The sequence below is a fragment of the Henckelia pumila genome, chromosome 2 (genome assembly GCF_033568475.1).
Source record: "Henckelia pumila isolate YLH828 chromosome 2, ASM3356847v2, whole genome shotgun sequence".
NCBI lineage: Eukaryota > Viridiplantae > Streptophyta > Magnoliopsida > Lamiales > Gesneriaceae > Henckelia > Henckelia pumila.
The window spans coordinates 117,590,377-117,613,272 of record NC_133121.1 but is presented as its reverse complement, the minus strand read 5'-3'; the positions used below and the strand labels follow the sequence as shown (position 1 = coordinate 117,613,272).

Genomic DNA, 22,896 nt, shown 5'->3' with positions numbered 1-22,896 from the left:
TTATTCAACACTCTAGGAAGTCTCCACGATATATGGTTTTTAAAAAAAAAGACAAAGGAAGTCTCCACGATTAATCTTCGAGCTCAAGCTAACTAATATTAGGCCATAAATTTTTGCGGACTGGACCAAAATGAATCATAATATGGGCTTCCACGCACATTTACCAGTACTGATAATAAAAAAGTAAACTACAAGTCTACAATTGACCACATTAATAGTACATATTATACTCCTTAATAAATTCATAATTTTAGAGTCCATAGTACAAATTACATGGAAAAACCCGAGAAACATTTAAACTAGAAACTAATTAATAACTTCCCGACGGAATTCTAGCTGTTTCCTCGAGCATTTATTTCGTTTTGGTTAAGCCTACATAAAAATTTAAAATAAAATAAAAAGCAAGAAATTATCGATTGGGACCAAATTGCATAAGTATAATTATTCAATTATATATAACATGTTTCGAGATATCGTAAACAAAATTAAATATTTACTGCTTACATTGTTACTGCTTGAAATGGAGCCTTGTGGTGTGCTTGGAATGTACCTAGCCCACTGTTACAAATTCATCATACATCTAGATTAATTTCAAGATCAATCTTGAATTAATGTACACAAAGGGGTGATTGTGTAAATTTTTACCAGAAATTAGATATATATATATATATATATATATATGACCAATTAATTAGTCAAATTTGAATTTGAGACACAAATAGACAGTGAGGAAGCTTTGAAATTTTTTTCCTAAAGAAAATAATAATTAGAAAAAAATTAAAAAGGAAAAAAAATCCATAGACCATATTATATTAGCGTAAAAATGATGATAGGGTGTGATGGGATTGATAACTTTGAAATAATGAACTTCAAAATTTATTATTTAAAAGTTATCTAATATAAATAATTATTTGATATGCCTAGCTAGCTAAACCAAATTGTGACAAACAAATTAAAGGGAAACTAAGCTCACATTTTTTGCTGCTGCGCTGAAAGCTTCTCGATGTGGTATCTCCGGATTCGCGGCTTTGATGCGCTGAATTTCCTCTCTGTAAGAGTTTATTGTTGTTTTGAAAGTGGATGAAATTATTGTGTAATAAACTTATATAGTTATATATAATTAGATATAAAGAAACTAATTACTTCATGAATCTATTGTAGGCAGATGGAAGCCTGTGCTTCTTCTCGGGAGCTGCAAGAAAGTACTTTTCAAGAAATTTGAACTTATATACTTAATATCTATGGTAATAAAACCAGATGAAACTTTAGAATATGATAGCTTCTTTTTTTCAAACTTGTGATGTTACATACGTTTCACCACATATGGAGCTTTAGGAGACAAGGGCTCGATGAACGGGGACGAGGAAGAAGACGATGATGAAGACTGGCCCTTCTTAGATTCTCCACAGATAGCCTGTTACAAAGAGCAAACGCTAGTAATTGGTTGTGTGTGTATATATAGATACATGATATAATCTGATTAAGGTAGAACATAACAACGACTAAATGATGGGGCAATTAATATGCGCCTGAAATTAAATATAAATTTTCCCAAAATTTTATGTTTATATGCTTTTTCTCCAAGTACAAGTCTTGATATATCTCGCAATTGGTATAAATTTGCTTCTCATTAAAATTTTATCCGTCGATCTCCTACGATCCGTTATTACGTACCTGGTGAGAAGTTGTTTGATGATCATAACATTGTCCAGGAAGAGGGGGCCTGGTGCTCATAAAAGAAAGATTGCTGCAATGCCCACATTTCACTGTGATAGTATCCAACAACCTCTTGCATGGAATCCCAACCTGTACATATATATAATATATATCATTTTCAATCATGTTTAATTAACATGACAGCATATTATATATATATATGTTAAATCCCTAATCCGGAAGCCCGAATAATTAAGTACAAGTTCTCAAGAAAACTTGATTTCATGGGAACACAAGATCTACCCATCAAAGTACCATATTTGTAAAGATTTCTTTGTTCGATTAGTTATGATGCTAAAAATGGACCAAAAAATACACTCATATATATGATCTGGATGAGACAGTACTATTATAGCATTGATCTCCAAAAACCACAAAAACATTTCTCTAATATAGCATGCTATGTACACTATTCCTTAACATCGAACAGAAACTAATTTCATTGAAATAATTATTGACACAAACACCAACTGATGGAGATAGATTGGATTTGATGGAGACTGATGTTTCTCATAACAGAAGAGAAAACATGTTAAAATAAAGTTAGACATATATATATATATATATATATATATATATATATATATATATATTTAGCGCTGTATACCGCAAGAACGGTGTTGCAGAAGTTGCATCGGACATAGCAAAGATGCTCAGAGCTGGATTGAACCAAATCCATGGTGTTTTTGAGAGATGATTCACTGCTCATTGGTAGATGAAGAAGATGATATTCATGAAGATAGCTAGGTATATGCTAACGTATTTATAGAGTTATATATAGTACTCGAGGTTTGAGGTTTGATTTGTCACAGCTGGAATAATATGCAAGAAAAATAAAATCTAGGGTTTGTATAGAGTACTAATTGTACGGGAGCATTTTCTGACTAGCGGACAAATCAGGTGGCACGGGTGATTTTGTATATATATCTATATATATGTATGTATGTTTTATAAGGAAAACATAGGTAGCTGTTATATATATAAATAATAAACGGATGAAGAATCGAGGTTGTTTTTATGTTAATTGTTGTGTATATAGACAACCTTAAATATCTTTGTGAACCAGGAATATTTGGTGTAATATCAGAGATGAACTACTTCTGTTAGGATTAATCTATATTCTTTTATTTGTTCTTGGCTTGTTGATCCTAATTATATTGATGCGATTATCATAATGGTGGTTTCAAATATATTAATTAATCATGATTCTTATTATGTGTTTGTACAAGTGATTGAGTGTGACTGTGGTTGTTTATCTAACATAAACTATCGTTTAATTTGTTCAGTTTGCATAAACCATGAGAATTATTAATCTAGATATAATTTATAAATTTGTCCAATCCCGCGTTTTTCTCGTCATATTATTTATCCATCTATTAAATATTAATTAATTTTGCATCAATCAAAACATTAAATTTAAATTACTATATTACCCCTTATAAATAATATTATTCATATTTTATTCATTGTTAAAAGGATAAAATGATAATTTATCATTTTTATATAAAATTTAATCAATTAAATCAAATAAACTATAATCTATATATCAATCAAATCAAATACTATATTAACTATCATTTCTTATTTATTTTTTATTACATTATATTACTTATCCATGTATTATTTATCCTATCACTTGAACCAAACGACTAAATGAAGGAAAATAAACACACTCTCTTGCCTGGTACTAACAATCATTTTCTAATCATCCACGTTAATTTTCATAATACACTTTGTCCTACAACAAAAAAGGCCCAACAATTTTTGTAATTTTAATTGATTTGATGGGTAATTCCGTAAAAAAAATACAAGGTTTCTAATTTATCATTTTTATCTCATCCACAGAAATCCTACAAAAAAAAATATTATTTTTTCTTATCAGTTATTTTTTTTATCATTCATTTACTAAAGATTCAATACTCTCATCCTCCAAACCAAACCGTGTTCCGCTTTTGATGATATGGTGATTCAAGTTCCGCTCCTTCCAATAGTTGTACTCAGTCGAGGTTTCGATCTATCTAGTTCTCATCTTTGTTGTTATATAACTCACCCTGGTCGATTGGTGTTTTATTTTTTTTTATAAGAATTTAATTAAGTTACCAATCCTTCACAAAACAACAACTATGATGATCATGATTATCATTGATTTTGTTAATAGGATTCTAAAATAAAAATTTTATTACGAGCATATAAAAATTGTCCTAGCCGCCTCGTTAAGTTGTGTAATTCACCAGTACTGGTTGAGTTTAGACAATTAATATTTTGCGGTACCAATAACCATTTGTCCTTTATTTAAACAACAGCTTTCCACTTGTTATATTGCTGTGTAGAAAATTTTAATGATCATGGGAGATTGTTTGCATTTAATATATATATATATATATATATATATATATATATATATATATATATATATATATAATTTTTTATTTATATTTAACGAAGAAATAGAGGAGAGAAAATAACAAGGTGTAAGATCGATCATAAGAAGACAACAACGAGGATACCACATGATGGCCAAGAATTCTTGAAATCCTAAGAAATTCAGTCAAATAGATCAACAAGGTTTGTGGTACGTACATGAAGCAGGTTGGTGATTAAGGTACGGTCTTGCCAATCTCATCAAAGCTCGGAGATTTTCAAAATTATTGCACTTTGAAATTTGGTACATATCGTGTGAGCGGTGTTACGGATATTTATCTGTGAGATGAGTCGATCTGATCCATTTATATATATAGCATAAAAAAATAATATTTTTAATAGCTCGAATCGATTTGGTTATCCGTTTCACAAAATTAAACGATAAAACGGTATCATAAAAGTTATTTTGTCGAAACTTTTTTCGAAACTCCCTGCGATATTTAATTTTATCACATGCATTTTAGTTGGTGTCGATCTTTAAGTTTCGTAGTCATATAGAACTTGTGAAAACAATCATTCAAAGTTCAAACATGGTGGTTATAAATCGAATTCTTGTTTCTAATTCCTCACAAAAACTTATCAGTAAGTGTGATTGCATGGTTCATCTTAGTTATATAATAATTATACTGGGAGTGTAATTTATATGCTCGCAAGTGTATATCATCGTCTATTGTCATGCTATTGAGTGATCAAGTTTTCGCCGTGGGCCCGTGACTAAATACACTTGGAACCAAACGTACTACGAATACTTAAACTAAATATATATAAGTAGTATTTGTAATTGTTTTTAAAAAATGTGCTTAAAAATTGCTAAATTATTAATAAAAATTTTGTGAAGAAAAAATCGGTAATTACTTTTTGAAAGTAATATCAAACACTACGCCATAGTTATATATATGTGCATCAATCTACATTATACATTTTGATTGTTTTGTCACGTAAGACATCAATGAAGGATACTCACTGCTTGCACATATCCAACATTAGTTTTCCATTTCACAAATTTAAAACAGACAGGCGGATTAATCTATGCATACATATCACATATGATTATAGTATCACATAGGTAACAATCGAATCTTGTGATTTATAAAATGTGACAAAAACATGATGTCTTCTATATATGGATCGATTTTCTCAAAACCATCCATTGCAAGTAAAATTTTCTCGCAAGGACACCAAATTGACGTTCCAATATGATCTATATATCTCTGATAAAAATAGTAATAATAACATTAATTACATTATAGATGTGTAACAAAACAACAAATGCATCCATTTTAATAAAAAATAAACGAAAAATATTTGTGAGGGATATAGTTATAGTGGGTGAATAAATTGAAAAGGAGGAGGGTGGAAATTGACAGGAGCGAAATCACGTGTCACAATCAAACTGATATATTTAAGAAAGGGAAGGGGGTTAGTGTCATTTAGTTGATGGGACTTCTCTTTTGATTTCCAAACATAGTAAACTGCCCTATTTCACCACTCCCATTTCACAACTTTCTTTGTTGGTGTAAGCCCACCTTTTCCCCTCCTCACTCACCCCCACCCGTTTTTGTCTTTTCCCCCAATTTTTTAATTATGAATATTTTAGTTTTTTTTTTTCTAGGAACTTCACATTTGATAATAATTGGTGTGATATTTACGAAGATGTTTCTGGTTTGGATTTAGTTAGAAGCTGGTGATGGTAAGGTGTTTCAAATATTTTGAGATTTGGGTAAATCAAAACATTCGATTTGAATGAAAAATAATACATATACATATCAAGGCATTCGATTTGAGTGGAAATTTTGAATATCTAAATATATACGAAATTAAATTTGTATAATTAAAAACTACTATGAGCTTCAGCCTTCAGCTAGATAGCTGATGAATTTGGATATAGAAATTCTTCTTATAAATATTTTATCAAGCGAACCATTTTCAGTGTACTTCTTTAAAAAAAAAAAAAAAAAACTACACAAAATATATATATTTGATTTAGATATTAATTTAATTTAAACCCCCGGAGTTAAAACATGAATATGAATTGATGATGATTAATAATTAATAATAATATATTAATTACAGTCAACGTGTTGTTGCAGAAGACAATTGATAGATGTGTGTGTACGTGCGTACAGGAGCAGCCTTCTCTCCACGCTTCTCATATCATTTATATGGATTTGGACATAATCATTTGAACTATGCTTTCTCTGTTCCTTAGCTACTTTGGGAACCTTGGATTAGACACCTCCATCAGACTCTCTTCTCACACATATACGTTTTTTTTAATAAAATTTGTTCGTGTCTTGCAATAAATTCTAGACGGTTCATCATATATAAATATATATATATCTCCACTGCCAATTCGTTTCCTTTTCCTAGTTAGAAAAAAAACGATGAGATGTTTGTGAGGGTAGTTCAAATTGATAGAATGGATGAGCGTTTGAGCAATAATCAAAAGTTCGACTCATTAACATAAACTCATTAACCTCAACTATTAAAATATTTATTATTTTAAATATAGATCGAATCGACTCTTATTATAAATATAGATCCGTGAGATGCGTAAAAGTACTTATACATATTTTAAATACAATTAATTGGCATCTTATCAAAAGTCATATATATGTTTACGTGAACGTGCAAGTTAGATGGTTAACGTTTATTTTTTATGTTTTTCTTTCAACTATACTTAAAATAAAATTTTTTATGTTTTTTTTATGTTAACGTTAATTTGATTTATGTTAAAAAAATGTATATAAAACTCATCTTTATATTAAATTAATAGTTAATTTATAATTATAGAAATCTTAAAATAAAAAATTTATATTAATTAAATTATTAATTATCCACACACAAATTATTTTATATCGTCTACACTATATTATCAAAGATTGACGTTTAGAGTAATTAATTTTGGCGGTGTTTTTTTATAAATAAAAAAATATTATATTGTCAAATTAATTACAAAAACATTCTATTTTGATTCAATAAATAAAATAAGAAAAATATATTTGAGTAAATATGTATCTTATCTAAAACTATCACATCTTAATACATAATAATATTATCTCAATTTATATTTTTTGTTTTAAAATAATAATATAAAATAAAAATAATGATCAAAATACATTTCTAAACTTTTTAATTTTAATTAATCTATAAATTTCTACACCAAAATTATTTTTTACAAAATTAATATTCTTTTGGTGTATACATCACATAAATAAAACATTAGTAATAAATGAAGCGTGCGAGAATCACCCTTAATCTAATAACAACAATATAGAACACTTTGAATTTTAATAAATAATCATCCCACTTTAAATAATTATAAGGTAATGTTTTCAACCTGTAAAAATAAGTAATTATGAAGATATTCTTAACAAATTTGTTAAGAAAATTTTCGTAATTACTTATTTTTAGAGATTGCAAACATTACCTAAAACTATTATAAAAAAGCTAATTATAAAATTAATAAAAATAATTGGGGATGAAGGAGAAAGAATAATAATAATTTAATCATTAATAAAAAAATTTATTTTTAATAAAAACCATAGGATGGGATTTGGGAACTTGGGCCCGGTCGACTCATAATCCAAACGGAGTAACCATTTTTGACCCGGATTTGTGGGATGTATCACCCGAGCCAAATTTACCGATCAAATTTGGAGGGGTCCTCCAAAACTCCCGCACAAAATAAAAAACAATCCCCTGCTTCCCGCCATTTCACCTCATTTCCCTGCTCGCTAACTCACCAGCACTCGCGGATCTGGAATCGAATTTGAGATCGATGGGGAAAGATAAGCTATCGGAGAAATCCGATGATATAGAGATCATAGCAATCGGAAATCTGTACACCGGTACATGGGACAAGAAGTACTGGAGCTCGTCCAGGGTTTGGTTCCTTGCCTCAACTTCATTTGCATTTATTTTGTTTTCAATCCGCGCATCTATTCATCTAATTTTTTTGAGTTTTTATGATTTATGAGATTCTCTGTTTCTTAGATATAAAGTTTGATTTCAATTTGTCTTCTGGAGTTGAGTTTATCAGATGATAGGTGGATGGTTTAGAACTATAGTGTATTAATGTGCATTCAAGTTTCTTTCAAAGCTATTCATTTACTCTCGAGACCATCTTAAATAATTTGAAAGACTATGGGATATTTGTGATTTTCCTTTTCCCTCCCAAAAACCTCTGGAGTCCAATAATAGCATGGTTGTATGTTCAACCTGCTTTTTTATATTCTCAAAAATAAAATGTTCACTTGAAATCATGGGAGTTGTGTTTAGTCTATCAGAATTGTGTGTGTTTTAACTTATTTGTTGTGCTCACGGAATACTGATTGCTGACTACCGCATTAAATAAAAGGATGACATGTACTGAAATGTAGAATTATATTCAACCCCGAAAGGAGAAAAAAGTAAGAAACATGGAACGATCTGTCAATTCATCTAATTCTACTTCTAAAGTGCCAAACGAATAGAAAAGAAACAAGGCCAAAGAACTTTATGCTTTATTCTGAGTCACCAATTTCAGTGTTTAAACCTAGAAATACAAAGGGAATATTGATATACAAGTTTTGAAATCATCATTGTAGATTGTTCTGTCTAATAAAACTGGAATAAGAGCTTTTCATAAAATTGTTTGTTAGTGAGTTATTTGCAAGACAAAAGACCTTACACTTTACATCCTCAGAATGACCGCATAATTGGAATTGCTACTTGTTATAAGATTCGAAAAGATAGACAAGGAGACTACATTAATACTGAAGATGACACCATACTGCAATGCCCGCAACTTTCAAAGGCGCCGCCAAATAGAGTTGAATTTGTTACGTACTTATGAGCTACATGATAGAGCTGGAATTCGTTGTAGAAAACAATGATAGAAATGCTTCAAGTTTTTCTGTCAAGTTTACGATGGCCACAAAAGCTGTAGCTGTTTACGTTTGAGTTACTTTTGGTGATAGACAGTCTTTAACAATTTAGGGCCATATGCTAACTTCCACCCCTTTTCAGGGTAAAGAGCGCTATCCTTATCCTGTTGGATATAAGTCGATCCGAAATCTGAATGGGATTGCCTACAAAATGGAAGTTCTTCAGGGCCCTAAAGGTCCGTCATTTACGGTTAGTGGAGATCCAGGTTATCTTTAAATATTACATTCATATTTTTGGAAAATTGCTAACTAATGATTTTGCCATTTGTTGACACATCATAGATAAGTTCAACAGATGGAACGTCATGTTCCGGAGAAACTCCGGATATTGCTTGGGAGAGCTTTCAGAAGAAAGGCTGTTTCCGTACAAAGTTGGGGCATGGGAAGAGATTTTCATGTAAAATAGATGGAGCAGAGGTACAAATATAATTGTAAAGTGTTCCTTTTAATTGTGGTTTGGATATCCTTAACGATTTAATGTCGTAGATGGGTGCTTCACCTTATTCTACGTGCTCAAATTTCAAATATTACTATCATTTTCTCACAAGGAAATCAAATCCCACAAGAATAAGATATTTATTTGCTTGAGCAATTAATTGACAATAGAATATTTGATTGTATCCTATTTAGCTTGCAAATCATGAATAGTTCAGGGGAGAATTCATATCTTGGAAGTTAAGCATGCCTCACGAGGTGTTATCCAACTAAAAACACATATTTCAATCATGCTTCCCATCCACATGTCCCAGAGTATAAGTTGAATTAGAAGATGATATATACTACACAATGCTAATGTAATGACGGTACAATTTGAGACTATCCAAAGAATTTAAAATTTTGAATGTCTATGGAGCTCTATGAATATCAACAAAACAAACAATTTTGAGATGAACAACAAAAGTGGTAGTAATGTTGCTGCGCTTAGTTCTGGCCTAGAAATGGAATCAAACATAGAAGGGTGAAACTACTGAAATGATAAAGAGTTTTGACAAGTATTGTAATCATAGAAATTCAAGTTCATCGCTTTCTGTACACCAATTTTGGCTAGTGAGGAAATTGTAACATATTTATGCTAAAAAGAACAAAAAGCTTGATGCGGAATATGTCTACCATTTTTAGTGTTCGGGCCATAGGCTCCCCTAAATCTATCCATGTACATCTGGTAAAATTGGAACCTTCTTTGAAAGGTTATGCCTTATGGCTCTATCACCTATTTATGAACAATTACCTGCGGACGACACGTTCTCGTGCCTAGAAAGTGGCTTCATCCATGGGAGATGTCAACCTTCTAAAATTTTCTTCTGTTTCCTGTATGCGCAGTTTTTTGGATTCAAAAATGCATTAGTTCAGAGGCTACTGCGGGAGTTGGTGGCCAATGTCAGTGGAATTTGTGAACAGGGTTCGCTATTGTCAGGCATTTCTAGCAGAGATTGTGATACAGTTTATCAGTTAAATGACAAAGGATCAGCTGAAAATCATGATTTGGTCCCATATTTGGTTAACTCACATTTTACGAGGAAGAGAAGCAGGAATGACAAAGTTGTTGATAATAACAGAGTTAACGAGACTCATTTTGAGCAAAATCCATGCAAACAGTATACACGAAAAGCCAATGCTTCAAATTCTTGGCAAACAGACAAAGTAACTCGCAGTGGTAGCAAATGCACAACTGCGGATGAAATTTCTGGGTTTTGTAATAGTACAAGTACAGGAATATTAGGGGAACAAAATTTAGCTAAGAGGATAAAGAATGAAACATGTCTATCGGTTGCAGAAAGACTGACACGGTTGGATTCTATAGAGATGCCTGAATATGTAACAGTAGAAAATCCCCTTTCCCAAGGCGAAAGACAGGTGATTTGTTCCAGGAATAATCTGGGGCTTGGTACTGATAAAGTGCTCAAGAACCATCAGCGCGTGAGTATGTAAATCAGTGTTCGATTAATTAATTTTTTTTAATCTTCTTACTTCTATGCCATGTTGTCCCTGGTTTTGATGCATGCTACTGCATGTGCAAAGCATTATGCCCTGATGTAGGATATATAAAATCAAAACCTTGTAAATCCCAGTCCCACTTTCTCCGTGCCCTTTTGAAAACTCAAAGGGGTTGTACTGCCCTTTACTTGGGTGTTAATATAGGCTGAATTAATGTCCCAGGGTGTTACCTGTGTAAATTCTCAATTTCTCACCAACACCATAATTTTATGGAATAAATTCGAGCACTCTTTGCAAAATTATTAGTGAATACGTTTCAATGCATTTCTGGTAGATACAATTTTTGACTAAGGCAAAAAAGACAAGGGAAAACAAGAACTTTCAAGGATGGTGCTGTTTGTAAGTGAATATATAGTTTCTTCTGTAATCAAAATTGATGTATATTTCTAGAATTTCAAGATCAACATGTTTTATGGTCTTCCTTTGGAACTAAAAGGTAGGAATATATTTCGGAATTCTTTCTGTTTTGAATTTTGATCCATATGCGGTATGATAAAATAACTGATATTATGTCGTGATGGTGGAAAACGATTATTTTGATTGTCAGACCTTTATATCGTCGGAGAACTATAGTTCTGATTTCTTCTCTAGGAGGGTTAGTTCAACTTATATCAATTAGACACAAAGAACTTTAGTTATTCGCTGCAAACATGTGGAATCGGTAGAAAACCTTAAGAGGAATTCTCTTTTGTTTTTGTCTTTCTTGCCTGCTTTCAGGCTTCTTATTACTGTTTTCCAGATTAAATGTACTGTTTATTTTATTATTTATAATGTTTATATTATACTTGGAGTTAACTTGGTTCAGCCTGTTGATTTTCTGGTCAAGGGATTTAGCTGCTGCCATTGCATGTTTTATGTTTGATTACTGATTCATTATTTTTGCTGCTGTTAATTAATTATTTGCTTTGCAACTGTTGTACAATGTACATCGTTAACCAATAGTTTGTTGTTGCTTCTGATGTAATAAGAAATACCTGTATTGACTAATAAAGTAGACTTATTTCTGGCTTTTTTGCACTTTCAAAAATCGATATTTTGAAAGTTTATTTTTGAACTTTTGAATGCATTATGCATCACCGATGCAATGCTTCGGGTCTGAGGTGTGAAAAATCTAGTGAAGGAATAATTTATTCTACAACCTTAATGACAGAAAGATGGACCAAGAATTGTTGATATCCAAGCATTCCATGACTCAACACCAGAAGAAACAGATGGAGGAACTAATGTTCAGCATAGCATGACATTAGACAAGGATGTTGATATTTATGCACCTGACACTTTGGATCATGTCGGAGGAGGTATGTTAATTCTCATTTTATGCACTTATCATAACATATCTGGCTTGCTTCCTACAGAAAGGCCCAGTGTGAAATCTTCCCCCACCTATGAATGTTAGAAATGCGTCACACTTGCTTCCTTTTGCAGATAGCTCTCCTGTACCTTCGCCAATCAACCATGAGCAAGTTCCTTGGAATGTGAAAGAAGAAATGGTTAATAATGTGGACAAGTCCGAGTTGTTGATACCTGATTCACTTCCAGAAGAAGAAATAGGCACATCAAAATCGTATTCTAGCTCAGAAAAGTGTGATACTGATTCTGTTGGTGAAGATTTAACCAAGTCAATGATGACAGTTCTACTACCTCAAGCTCTTCCTTTACTCAAGGCATTCACTAGAAAGAAAAAGAAAAATGTGAAGCATTTAGAAATGGCTCCTCCTAGATTGCAAGATGAAAACGATGTGTCTAACACTTGTACTGATGATGTGGCAATTGGTAAATAGTTGTCTTTGATTATTGAAATACACCTGTTCTCTTCATCATTTTGCTTATTGCTGGGGTAATTTTTTCACATCTATATGATGCAGTTGTCAGTATTTTTGCAAAGTCATTCTAATGTTCCAGATTGTTTTCATAAACTTGCAGCCAGAGAGCCAACCAAGCATTCAAATCTGGAGAGACAGACGGAAAAGGCACGTGTTCCCAGAATCTGCAATGATTCAGTTGTCTCCACTTTTGGGAACACGGAACCTTTGGTACCTGATACTTTTGATGATGCTGATTGTCAAGATGTGCTTCCTGATTCGACCAAAGCCAATCAGTTGTTAAATGTTCTAGACACTCAGACGCGGCTGCAAGCCAATAAAGAAGTGAATATACCTGTTTGTCATGGTGGAATTAACGAACGTGAGTTAATCTTCATTATGAAATGCTGTCTTACTTAAGTAAAATGCCAGAAAGAGGTGATTAATTGATATCTAAGCCTGCTATTGATTCATGAAGTATGATTTAAAAGGGTTATTGCATAAACGCCTGTAGAGATCTCTGTGAATATATGCATAGTGATAAAATTAAACTGTTTGGATTCTCAAAAAATGGTAATATTGCACTTCTATCAAGAGCTGGATAAAACTTTCAGTTGGGTAAAATGGATTTTGTGTTTTACGTGTTACAGCCATTAGTGTATCCGATGCTACGTTAGTGGCTACGACAGATGCTATACTAGTTCCTCGATTGGAAATTACTGCTAATCCAAGGAGCGCTAGCGCTGACTGCCATACCACTGATAAGCTCCAAGCTATTCGAGCGGCAACAATGAAACACACTCCTGAATCTGAAAGTACAATCTGCAAAAGTCTGTCAGATGTTGATCCGTCTAAGGTATGGAGCACTTGAACAGATTTCTTGCTCTAGCTGCTGGATCTACTTAAGATCAGTTGATGACAAGTTCATATTTTGTAGCATTCTCATGCCTACTTTTGCAAATTAACTGCCTACAATGGACACAGTGTTGACCATCAGTATTATTCTTCAAAATTATAGATCCCCGCTACAGACTGTTGCTACAGTGAGTTTGAAAGTAATGAAATGAAAGAGTTGAATATTCAGAAAAGATTGGACGTGAATGATAGATTACCAGGTCTTCTTGAGCTTTTTGCATGCTACATCCAACCCATGCCGATTTCAATGGTACAGCTGATTGTAAAAGAGAATGATATTTATGTATGTGTTAAATGTGACTCCTTGGAGCACAAAGAGAGCACCCTCTTTGTCTACAAGGCCGTAAAGACAGGAAAAAGACTGGGATGCCCTTTATTCATTGGTCATGTGCCAATAACTTTTCAACTTTCAAAGAATGCACCTGGTGGAGATGTAAGATGGATACTTTAATAACTTTTTGCCTGGTCAACGGAGTTTACTTGTTGCTGAATATTTGACACTCAACTTGTTCTGCAGGTCGCACTAGAGAGTTCTCTATTTCAGTTCATCCCTGATGCGCAAGCACTTGTTTTACTCAGCAGCATTAGAACTCCGTGCTGTAGGTAGTGGTTTACTTTTTCCATCTGATTGATTCATGCTTAGGCATTTTATGCGATCTGCTTCAAATATTCTCGTAATACTAATTTTTGTCTTTGTTACAGGGAGGGTAAATTGAATTGTTTGTGTGCGGCTTGTACTTCAGATTATGTTGAGGAGAATGCAGTTAAAATTGTGAAACTTAACAGTGGCTATGTTTCCCTATTAGCGAGGTTGGAAACAACTCATGATGTTTGCTGCTTATTAGTTTGTGAACCTAGTTTTCTTCTTGTTGCTGAGGAGGGTGGGAAGCTCAAGCTGTGGCACATGAACTCTACATGGAGGTGATTTCATTCATTTTTCAGTTTTATATTTCTGCAGGAACTGCAATTTGTGGTAGACCAACAATGCTTAAGCTTTTGACTTTTGAGAATAAATTTGCATGCATGAAAGCATTTTGCTATCTTATTCTGTTAGGTTCACTCCTACTTCTCGTCATTCTGGCTAGTGATTTTTTATGTTAGCCATGAAATAGCTTTTTTCTTTGGAAAGCTACGTGAATTTCTAACTGTTGCAACAAACATCTGAATTGCGTCTACGCTATTGTTGATTCATCGCTTTCTGGGTCTCAAGGACAAGTACTGATTTAGCTTTAGCATCTCCATATTTTTTTATAAATAATACGGTTACAGATGACACCTCTTTTCCAATTGGAGTTTCCTTATAATTATATCTGGCCACTCTATTATGTGTAAACTGACAAGATATCATTCATAACATATTTAAATATGTAAATATCATACGTTGAAACTTAAAATGATGGAGGACTTTTCACTGTTGAAACTTAAAATGCTGGAGGACTTTTCACTGCCTTGCTATAATATAGTACTGTTTTTTTCATTTTTTTGGCGGATATGCCGATATCTCTGAATGCTAATACCTACCCTTTCAACTTGCAGCGCACAGAGAGAAAATTGGTATTTACCCACATTTAACTGTATGTTTCCTTGTCTAGTGGAGTTGAAGAGGATTCCAAATTCTGCTTCTCTTGTTGTTGGCCACAATGGTTTTGGGGAATTTGGCATATGGTACTTTGCTTTTCCTTTAAAGTGATTCTTATGACTTATTTTTCAAGGTTTGATCTGTGCATATTATCCTTTAATTTAGCGTAGTTCTCTTATTTTTGTTTGGCATGCTATGCAATTTCTTATGGTTTTCGGAAAGCCAACTTAATTAGCATAACTTGTCTCCGGCTTATATGCAAGGTATTATACGCTTCTGTTGACATGTATTTCAAAACTGTAAATTTATGGAAATTTTGCTAGTTATTGAGTATCAAAGAAATTTTATTTGTATATATAGTTGGAAATTTGTGATGAATTGAGTACTTCTAAATATTTGTACAGATGCAAACAAATTATTAATTTGATGTTGGAAATACTCAGTAGTCAGTAATGATATTGAGTTATGTCAGAATCATAGATAAAAACTGGCATGGAGGTAATAAGCTTACACTGTTGAACTTTCACGATTCCAGTTGGTAAATATTGATTAGAGGTATTGCCATTGAAATGTATACGGTTGACTAGAAATTTGTTCCAACCTACGATTCTTCAGAAAATTTATATTTTGATTAATAATTATTTCAATTAATGGAATTGGCCCTTACTGTCTATATGGATGGATATCGAGGACGACTGGAAGCCTTCTTGTTTGATTGCTTATCCTTTCACTGTTCGAAGAACAAGTGGTTTTGTTCAGGGTATATGAACTATCTACGAGAAATGATTGATATAAATTTTATTTATATGACATTTTCTATATGAATATCATTTTGCAAATTTGGACATATGGTTTTGTAATAATTTGATCAAAATTTTGTAGATTTCTGGCAATTTTGAAATATTCTTGAAATTTCTGGTACATTCCAAATTTGGGAATTTGACTAAAAAAAAGAAAATAACTTGTGAGAGAGATTTTATTTTGGATGGTCCATGACCCGATATTTTGGTGGAAATTTCGGGATACTGATAAAAATATAATATCATGTATATATTTACCTTAACAACACCAGGAATCAATGTTTTGGGACCGAATGGTAAAATGGATGGATATGATATTTTCCAGATTAGCTACAAGTCATCTTTGGTAGTTTGGGGTGGCTTTTCTTGCATTTGGCTACAGATAAACCACATATCATGGTGGAATAGTTTTAACTATCTATTTTTTTTGTGCTTTAAGAATTTCTATTTTACCAATTTTAACCCATTTTAGTCACAACTTTACAGTTGCTTTGTTCATATAGATGCTAAAAGACAACAGGCTTCACCTGCCTTAAAAAATTATGTAATCTATTGTTATAAACAAAAAGAAAACCAAATGGACTCTGCAGTTTGTTTTGCATTTCTCTATATATTCTTTACTGGAATAGTTTCTAAATTTTTTGCAGGGATATTGTTAAGCGCAACATGGTGTCAAAGTTTTCCTCCCCAGGCATGTCAATAATTAAATGTGTTCCTGCTGGTATTTTCAAGTGGCAGAGAAAATTAGAGAGTATGGCAGAAGAGATAATCGATGACATCATGGATGCCACAAAACAGTGGTTTTCAGAAACTGCAAGAAAAGAAAACCATGTATCTTCAGCAGAGGATAAAGATGTGGCCGTCTGGCTTCTGATCTCAGTTGTTGATCGAGATTCTCAACATTGTCAATCTAGTGCCCAGCATGCAAACCTACTTGGACATTGGAGGCTTGCTTTACTCATCAACAACACAGTGATTATTGGAAGTGCCATCAGCCAAGGGTATATATATTGCTTTCTATTCCAAAACTTGGAAGGCAACCTTAGTTCTATGCCACAAGTGTATGGGAACTCTATTGTTGACAATTCATGTTAGGAACTATGATGATATCGAGTGATGCTATGTTTTATCTGACATAAAGGGAACTGTATTTTATTCTTTTGATAGAAATTTTCCATGCAGGGCTGCTGCTGTGACATCTCCTGGTTTTGGAATTATTGGTAGCAGGGATGGATTTGTCTATGAGTGGGAATTATCTACTGGTACAAAACTTGGAACCTTGCACTCATTTAAAGGTGCTTATTCTTTCCTTTATATTGTTAGGTGCTTGGCGCTTTTATACTCTTCAAAAATATTATTAGGAGACACATAACTTCTTGCTCAGTTTATTCTCTACCTATATTCTTTTGGGATGGCGAAAACTTGTTAGATTGTGAATTTTTTTCCCCATTCAGTTAAAAAAAATCAAGGCAGCAGCTTGCACTGTACTGCACTGCACTGCACAGTCGATGGTTTCTGTTCAACTTCATATTTTTCCTTTCTTCTCTCTTGCACTTAGCTTTTCATTTTCCCTAATATCAAGATTGCTTTGATCTTTATTACCCTGCAGCCTCTAGGCTCTCAACTAGTATAATGATGCACATGTTGTAATTGGTGGACCTCATCCGTGCGGGATGTGAGAGATAAATGTGAACTAAGTCAAAGTTTTGTTTAAAATTAATTTTCATAGATTGTTATCCAATTCTCAAACAGTAGTTAAAATAGTTAAATTTAAATCTTTGTGGATGTGTGAGAGAACTGCAGTATCCTATCGTTTGAATTTCGCCATCATTAATCTGTTTTTGGCAAGAACTTTTCAGGTGATCCGGTGTCATGTATTGCAACTGATGAAACAAATTCAGGTGCTTTGGCCATAGCTAGTGGATGTCAATTGCTGGTTTACTTGCAGTCTTGAAGATTTTTTGGGGCAACATTTATGAATAGCGGTTAAGCGCAATGCAATTCTTTAGTACAACCAACGACGAGATTTATACAGAAGGAAACTTTTTTTAAGGATACCATTGGCGTTTCCTACATAGTTAGAAACTCCATTGTCAACCATCATGTGAGTTTGTTCCATGTAGTAATTGATTTTAAACTCAAAACAACATAAATAGCTCTAGAATCATACATGTGCTCTTCCTGAGACGTGTAGGTTAAATGGCTGCAATTGAAATTTTCTTTAGTATTTCACTTCGTTGTGTATGTATAAAGTCTAAGAAGCGTGTGTTCAAAATTCAATTCAGTACAGAATGATAATCTATGTGATGCTACTTTATTTTCTTCCATAGTCCCGGTGAAGTGTAATTGCAGTAGCGATATTCATTAAATTGTTCACTTAAATGAAACTTTTCATTTCGGCAATGGAAAATAGAATTTTACCTAGCGTTTGTGGTTGAACGAATTATTATTATTTTTTTTACATATAGATATTTTAAGTTGTTATTTATCATTATGACTTACACATGAACCTTGTAATAGAAAACTAATAACTAGACGTAGTGACGTCGTAATATAATGGCAAAAGATGTGAATGATTTTTTTAGAATACGGAAATGCGACATTTAGAACATTTCTTTCGTAACGTAAATTACATTAGATAATGAAGATATAAATAAAAGTTATACGTACATCAATAACACAACGTAATTTCTATAACTTTGTGTCCATAAAAAATTTATTAGTTTAAAAGATAATAATGAATCGATAAATTAGCTAGTAAATATCACATTATACGTTTTATATTTGATCAACTGACAATTCATACCATCTAAATCAATTAAATATAACTAATACACCAAATTAATAATTATTATAACATCATACAAAATAATTTTGGACCAAACAAAATAATATCTAGATCAGAGAAGAAAATTATGTTATTGGATTTTTTTTATTAATTGAGTAAAATAATCATAATCATAATCATAATCATAATCATAATCATAATCATATATGGGTAAAAAAATTTTCCCGAGAATATATGTGAAAATTAATAAATTATTGAGTTAACCAATAACAGTGGAAAGTGAAAATATCTTTAAGTTAAGGGGTCAAATGTATTTAACCATTTGATAAAAATGGAAACTTTATCTAGTTCAGTTCTTCACTCTCGTGTTAAACCCCTGGGTTCTGGAAAGAAATATAACATCTATCAATGGCTTCAATGCCTTTCACGCAATTTTCATTTATGCCCAGGTTTTTTTTCTTAATTTGTTTTGCTTTTCTTTTTTTAAAAAGAGATTTAAACCCATTTATTACCTTCTATCTTCGTGATTTTTCGATACGCATAACGATTTGATAGTTTTTCATATGATTAACTTGTAGATGACATTCATATTTGTTGCTTAGATTCTCTCCATATGTTTGTTTCAAGTCCTGAATTTTTGTGATAGCTGATATGGTAGCCAGGCTATACATAATTTGGCTTTTTCTCGAGGAAGAGCAGTTGGCCACGATTCTGTCTACCTCGGAATTGAGATGGAAATAACTTTGATCCGTAAATTTGGAGGAAAAGAAGGGAGAAATAAGGATTAAGGAGTATTGATATACTTTATTTTCTTTTAATTGTGCAGAATATACAAATGGCACACAAATTGGAATGCTTTTCCCTATATGAACTTAGCGCAACTTCAATATTATCAAGTAAATGACAAAGTACTTAGAGCAGTCTTGAGGACTGAAAAAAATGACTCGTACGATCAGGAGGTCTCAAATGGAGAAGCGGAAATCAAACAGAAAAGGATTCGTCGAACAACTAAACGAGCCTCTGCAAAAACCAGTGAAAAAGCAGCAACTGACGCACCAGATGAAAATTCTGTTGCCAATGGTAGTGTGAGCGATGGGGAGATTGTAGCAACGTTAGACTTAAATGAGAACTCGAAAAAAACCCGAACTCGAACTCGGAAAAAAGGTGCAGTCTCTGTATTAAATCATAAAAAAAGGTTATGCAATGTGAAAATATTTAATCTATTCTCATTTACATGTAGTGGTTTGAAATGAAACTTGTCTACTTTGTTATCTGCAGCTCCTTTGGCGTCTGGGATCCCGGAGGAAGGAACTACTGAAAAGGTCACGAGGAGGAGAAGAACTAAGAAAAGTGCTCATCCGGAGGAGAGCCAAACCGAGGAGACAGAATTTAGTGATAGCGAGGCAATTACATTTGGTGTGACTTTGGATGATAGTGACGAGGAACTTGATATTGACTTAGAGAATGGAGAGGATATTAGCTACACATATAGCTGGCCACCACTTGTTTGCTGCTTTGGTGCAGCACAACATGCTTTTGTGCCATCGGGAAGACGAGCCAACCGGCTCATAGACTATGAAATACATGAGCGAAGAAAGGATGCCATGTGGGCACCAGAGAAATTTGTTCGGGCTTCGGGAGGATGTACAAGTAATGTTGCGGTGGCGCTTGCAAGTTTGGGAGGAAAAGTTGCTTTCATGGGTAAACTCGGTGATGATGCCTATGGTCAGTCGTTGCTGTATTTTTTGAATACCAACAAGGTCCAGACCAGATCGGTACGCATCGATGGTAAAAGGTTAACAGCTTTATCACAAATGAAAATCGGTAAGAGGGGTGGATTGAGAATGACTAGTACAAAACCATGTGCCGAAGATTGTTTGACAAAGTCTGAGATCAATATTGATGTGTTGAAAGAGGTCAGTTACCTTAGCTGTAAATCGTAAATGGAATTTTTTGCAAAATGATGATTCATGTGGGTGCTCATGCATTTGAATAATTTGTTCTACAAATGTCAAGCTTCAAAATGTTTTACATGTATTATCCATTTCATATGATCTTTATTTTGTTTCTATGACTTATGCATGATGTTGCACATTAGAAATAAAAAATGTGATGCATCAAATTATGGTTTTTCCGTGATGTGGTTTTTGGAAATATTTACCACCATACTTATTATTATTAACATCTAAACTAAGAGATATTTATAGAGTTTTAGCCCGCTGACTGTTGTGTATAAATCCGGTTCATTATGGAATGCTAATCCTTCTCGTTTTTGTGCTCTCTCTCTCTTTCTACTTGTCTCTATAATTCAAGAATGCATGCTTTGTATTTTAACATTATGTTTTATGCATTTGTTGACTAGCAATAGTTTTCCAGGCAAAAATGTTTTACTTCAACACATTTAGTCTCCTCGATAGAAACATGAGATCAACAGCATTTCAAGCTATCAAGATCTCAAAAAAGCTGGGAAGTGTTGTATTTTACGATCTCAACCTTCCATTGCCCCTTTGGCAATCTTGTGAAGAAACTAAAATATTCATACAGAAGGCTTGGAATCTTGCAGATATTATTGAGGTCACCAAGCAAGAATTAGAATTTCTTTGTGGAATAACACCAACAGAGAAATTCGACACAAAAGATAACGATAGATCTAAATTTACTCACTATCCACCTGAAGTGGTTAATCAGCTCTGGCATGAAAATCTGAAGGTCTTATTTGTGACAAATGGAACCTCGAAGATTCATTACTACACTAAGGAGCACAATGGTGCAGTTCATGGAATGGAGGATGCCCCCCTTACTCCTTTTACTGCTGACATGTCTGCATCAGGAGATGGTGTTGCTGCAGGTAAGGTTGTGATTAGGCCCTTTAACTGTTTGAGTCATCAGATCTTTGCTTGACAAGTACCACTTGAGGACATCATTGTTAGTTTATGCGTGCTTCAAATTTGGTACTTGCAGCGAACTCTGATGAATCTACTTTTTGTGACAAAGATTTATCTTTTTCAGTTTAATCCTTTTTGGATGTTAATATTTTTCAAGTATCAGCTGTGAATAGAAATTTGGTGCGCATTTATCATCTCCATACCAGGAGCATTGTTCTGATTGAGAGTTTTAATACAAGAAAGAATGCTTTCATTTCTTTAATTTATATTTTCTGGATTCCTTTACTCACGAGTCTTTAAATTGTATATTTACCATTTTGTCAGAATTCTATTTTCATGTGATTATCGATAATTCATCCACAATGCTACAAAAACAAAAGGTTCCCAGAGTTTATCTAAAATGCTTTTGTTTCGGAAAGGTTTGATCTTCAAAATTCACGTTTCTCAATCTGTATAGTCTAACTTCATTTGATACTGGTTTAGGTATCTTGAGGATGCTTACAGTTCAGCCACATCTGATATGTGATAAAGGGTATTTGGAGCGTACAATAAAATACGCCATTAGCTGTGGTGTAATAGACCAATGGCTGCAGGCTCGATCACGTGGGTACCCCCCGAAAGAAGGCATGGAAGACGTGGAGCCAGATATAAATGGCATAAAATCTATAACAGAAAGGGAATACAGAACAATAGTGCCCGCTCCCGCAACTTGATGAAAGTGATGCTCGGATGATTGCATGTTATTCCGCTAATTAGTAAATGGAAACTGGTGTCTTGCAGGCTCAAAACTGCATATCTTGTGTGATATCATTCTTTCTCGGAGTAGAGTTATGGTTGTCGGGATATAGCTCGTGAGATTCATCCATTTTATATGTTCTGGTACTATAGCAATGGTAGAAACTAGAAACATATGGTTCTTAATGCAAAGACTAAATTAAGTGTATAATTGCCATGGACGTCAAAACTACAATACAGAGTTGGGACTTAGAATGTTGAGATATGGGTGGAAATGGTTGAAATTTCTTGCTGAAATGTTCTGGATTGAGCTCAATTTTTTATTATTCAGG

General features: G+C 33.1%; 3 protein-coding genes across 5 annotated transcripts; 2 read left to right on the top strand and 1 right to left on the bottom strand.

Moving 5' to 3' along the window:
• Nucleotides 1-215: 215 nt before the first annotated feature.
• Nucleotides 216-2,511, bottom strand: LOC140884997 (protein CRABS CLAW). Of its 2 annotated transcripts, none has more exons than XM_073291909.1 (7): nucleotides 2,324-2,511; nucleotides 1,675-1,806; nucleotides 1,312-1,414; nucleotides 1,144-1,192; nucleotides 965-1,049; nucleotides 505-550; nucleotides 216-372 (listed from the first exon to the last, which is right to left on the bottom strand). In XM_073291909.1, the coding sequence occupies exons 1-6, from the start codon at nucleotides 2,423-2,425 to the stop codon at nucleotides 509-511; spliced, it is 513 nt and encodes a 170-aa protein (XP_073148010.1). In that variant the 5' UTR covers nucleotides 2,426-2,511; the 3' UTR covers nucleotides 216-372; nucleotides 505-508. The 2 variants fall into 2 exon arrangements, with proteins under 2 accessions (XP_073148010.1, XP_073148009.1); XM_073291908.1 differs by having other exon boundaries at nucleotides 505-558; nucleotides 974-1,049.
• Nucleotides 2,512-7,832: 5,321 nt separating this feature from the next.
• Nucleotides 7,833-18,477, top strand: LOC140883267 (uncharacterized). Of its 2 annotated transcripts, none has more exons than XM_073289668.1 (15): nucleotides 7,833-8,023; nucleotides 9,148-9,255; nucleotides 9,348-9,482; nucleotides 10,386-10,982; nucleotides 12,211-12,358; nucleotides 12,486-12,833; nucleotides 12,984-13,244; nucleotides 13,513-13,718; nucleotides 13,881-14,210; nucleotides 14,295-14,380; nucleotides 14,480-14,698; nucleotides 15,314-15,442; nucleotides 16,804-17,157; nucleotides 17,339-17,451; nucleotides 18,016-18,477. In XM_073289668.1, exons 1-15 carry the CDS (start codon nucleotides 7,919-7,921, stop codon nucleotides 18,108-18,110), a joined length of 3,234 nt encoding a protein of 1,077 aa, XP_073145769.1. In that variant the 5' UTR covers nucleotides 7,833-7,918; the 3' UTR covers nucleotides 18,111-18,477. The 2 variants fall into 2 exon arrangements, with proteins under 2 accessions (XP_073145769.1, XP_073145770.1); XM_073289669.1 differs by having other exon boundaries at nucleotides 7,884-8,023; nucleotides 9,148-9,241.
• Nucleotides 18,478-19,281: 804 nt separating this feature from the next.
• On the top strand, nucleotides 19,282-22,863 carry LOC140880106 (fructokinase-like 2, chloroplastic). Its single transcript, XM_073284217.1, has 5 exons — nucleotides 19,282-19,393; nucleotides 19,771-20,108; nucleotides 20,223-20,860; nucleotides 21,321-21,792; nucleotides 22,313-22,863. The coding sequence occupies exons 1-5, from the start codon at nucleotides 19,353-19,355 to the stop codon at nucleotides 22,540-22,542; spliced, it is 1,719 nt and encodes a 572-aa protein (XP_073140318.1). The 5' UTR covers nucleotides 19,282-19,352; the 3' UTR covers nucleotides 22,543-22,863.
• The last annotated feature ends 33 nt before the right edge of the window (nucleotides 22,864-22,896 follow it).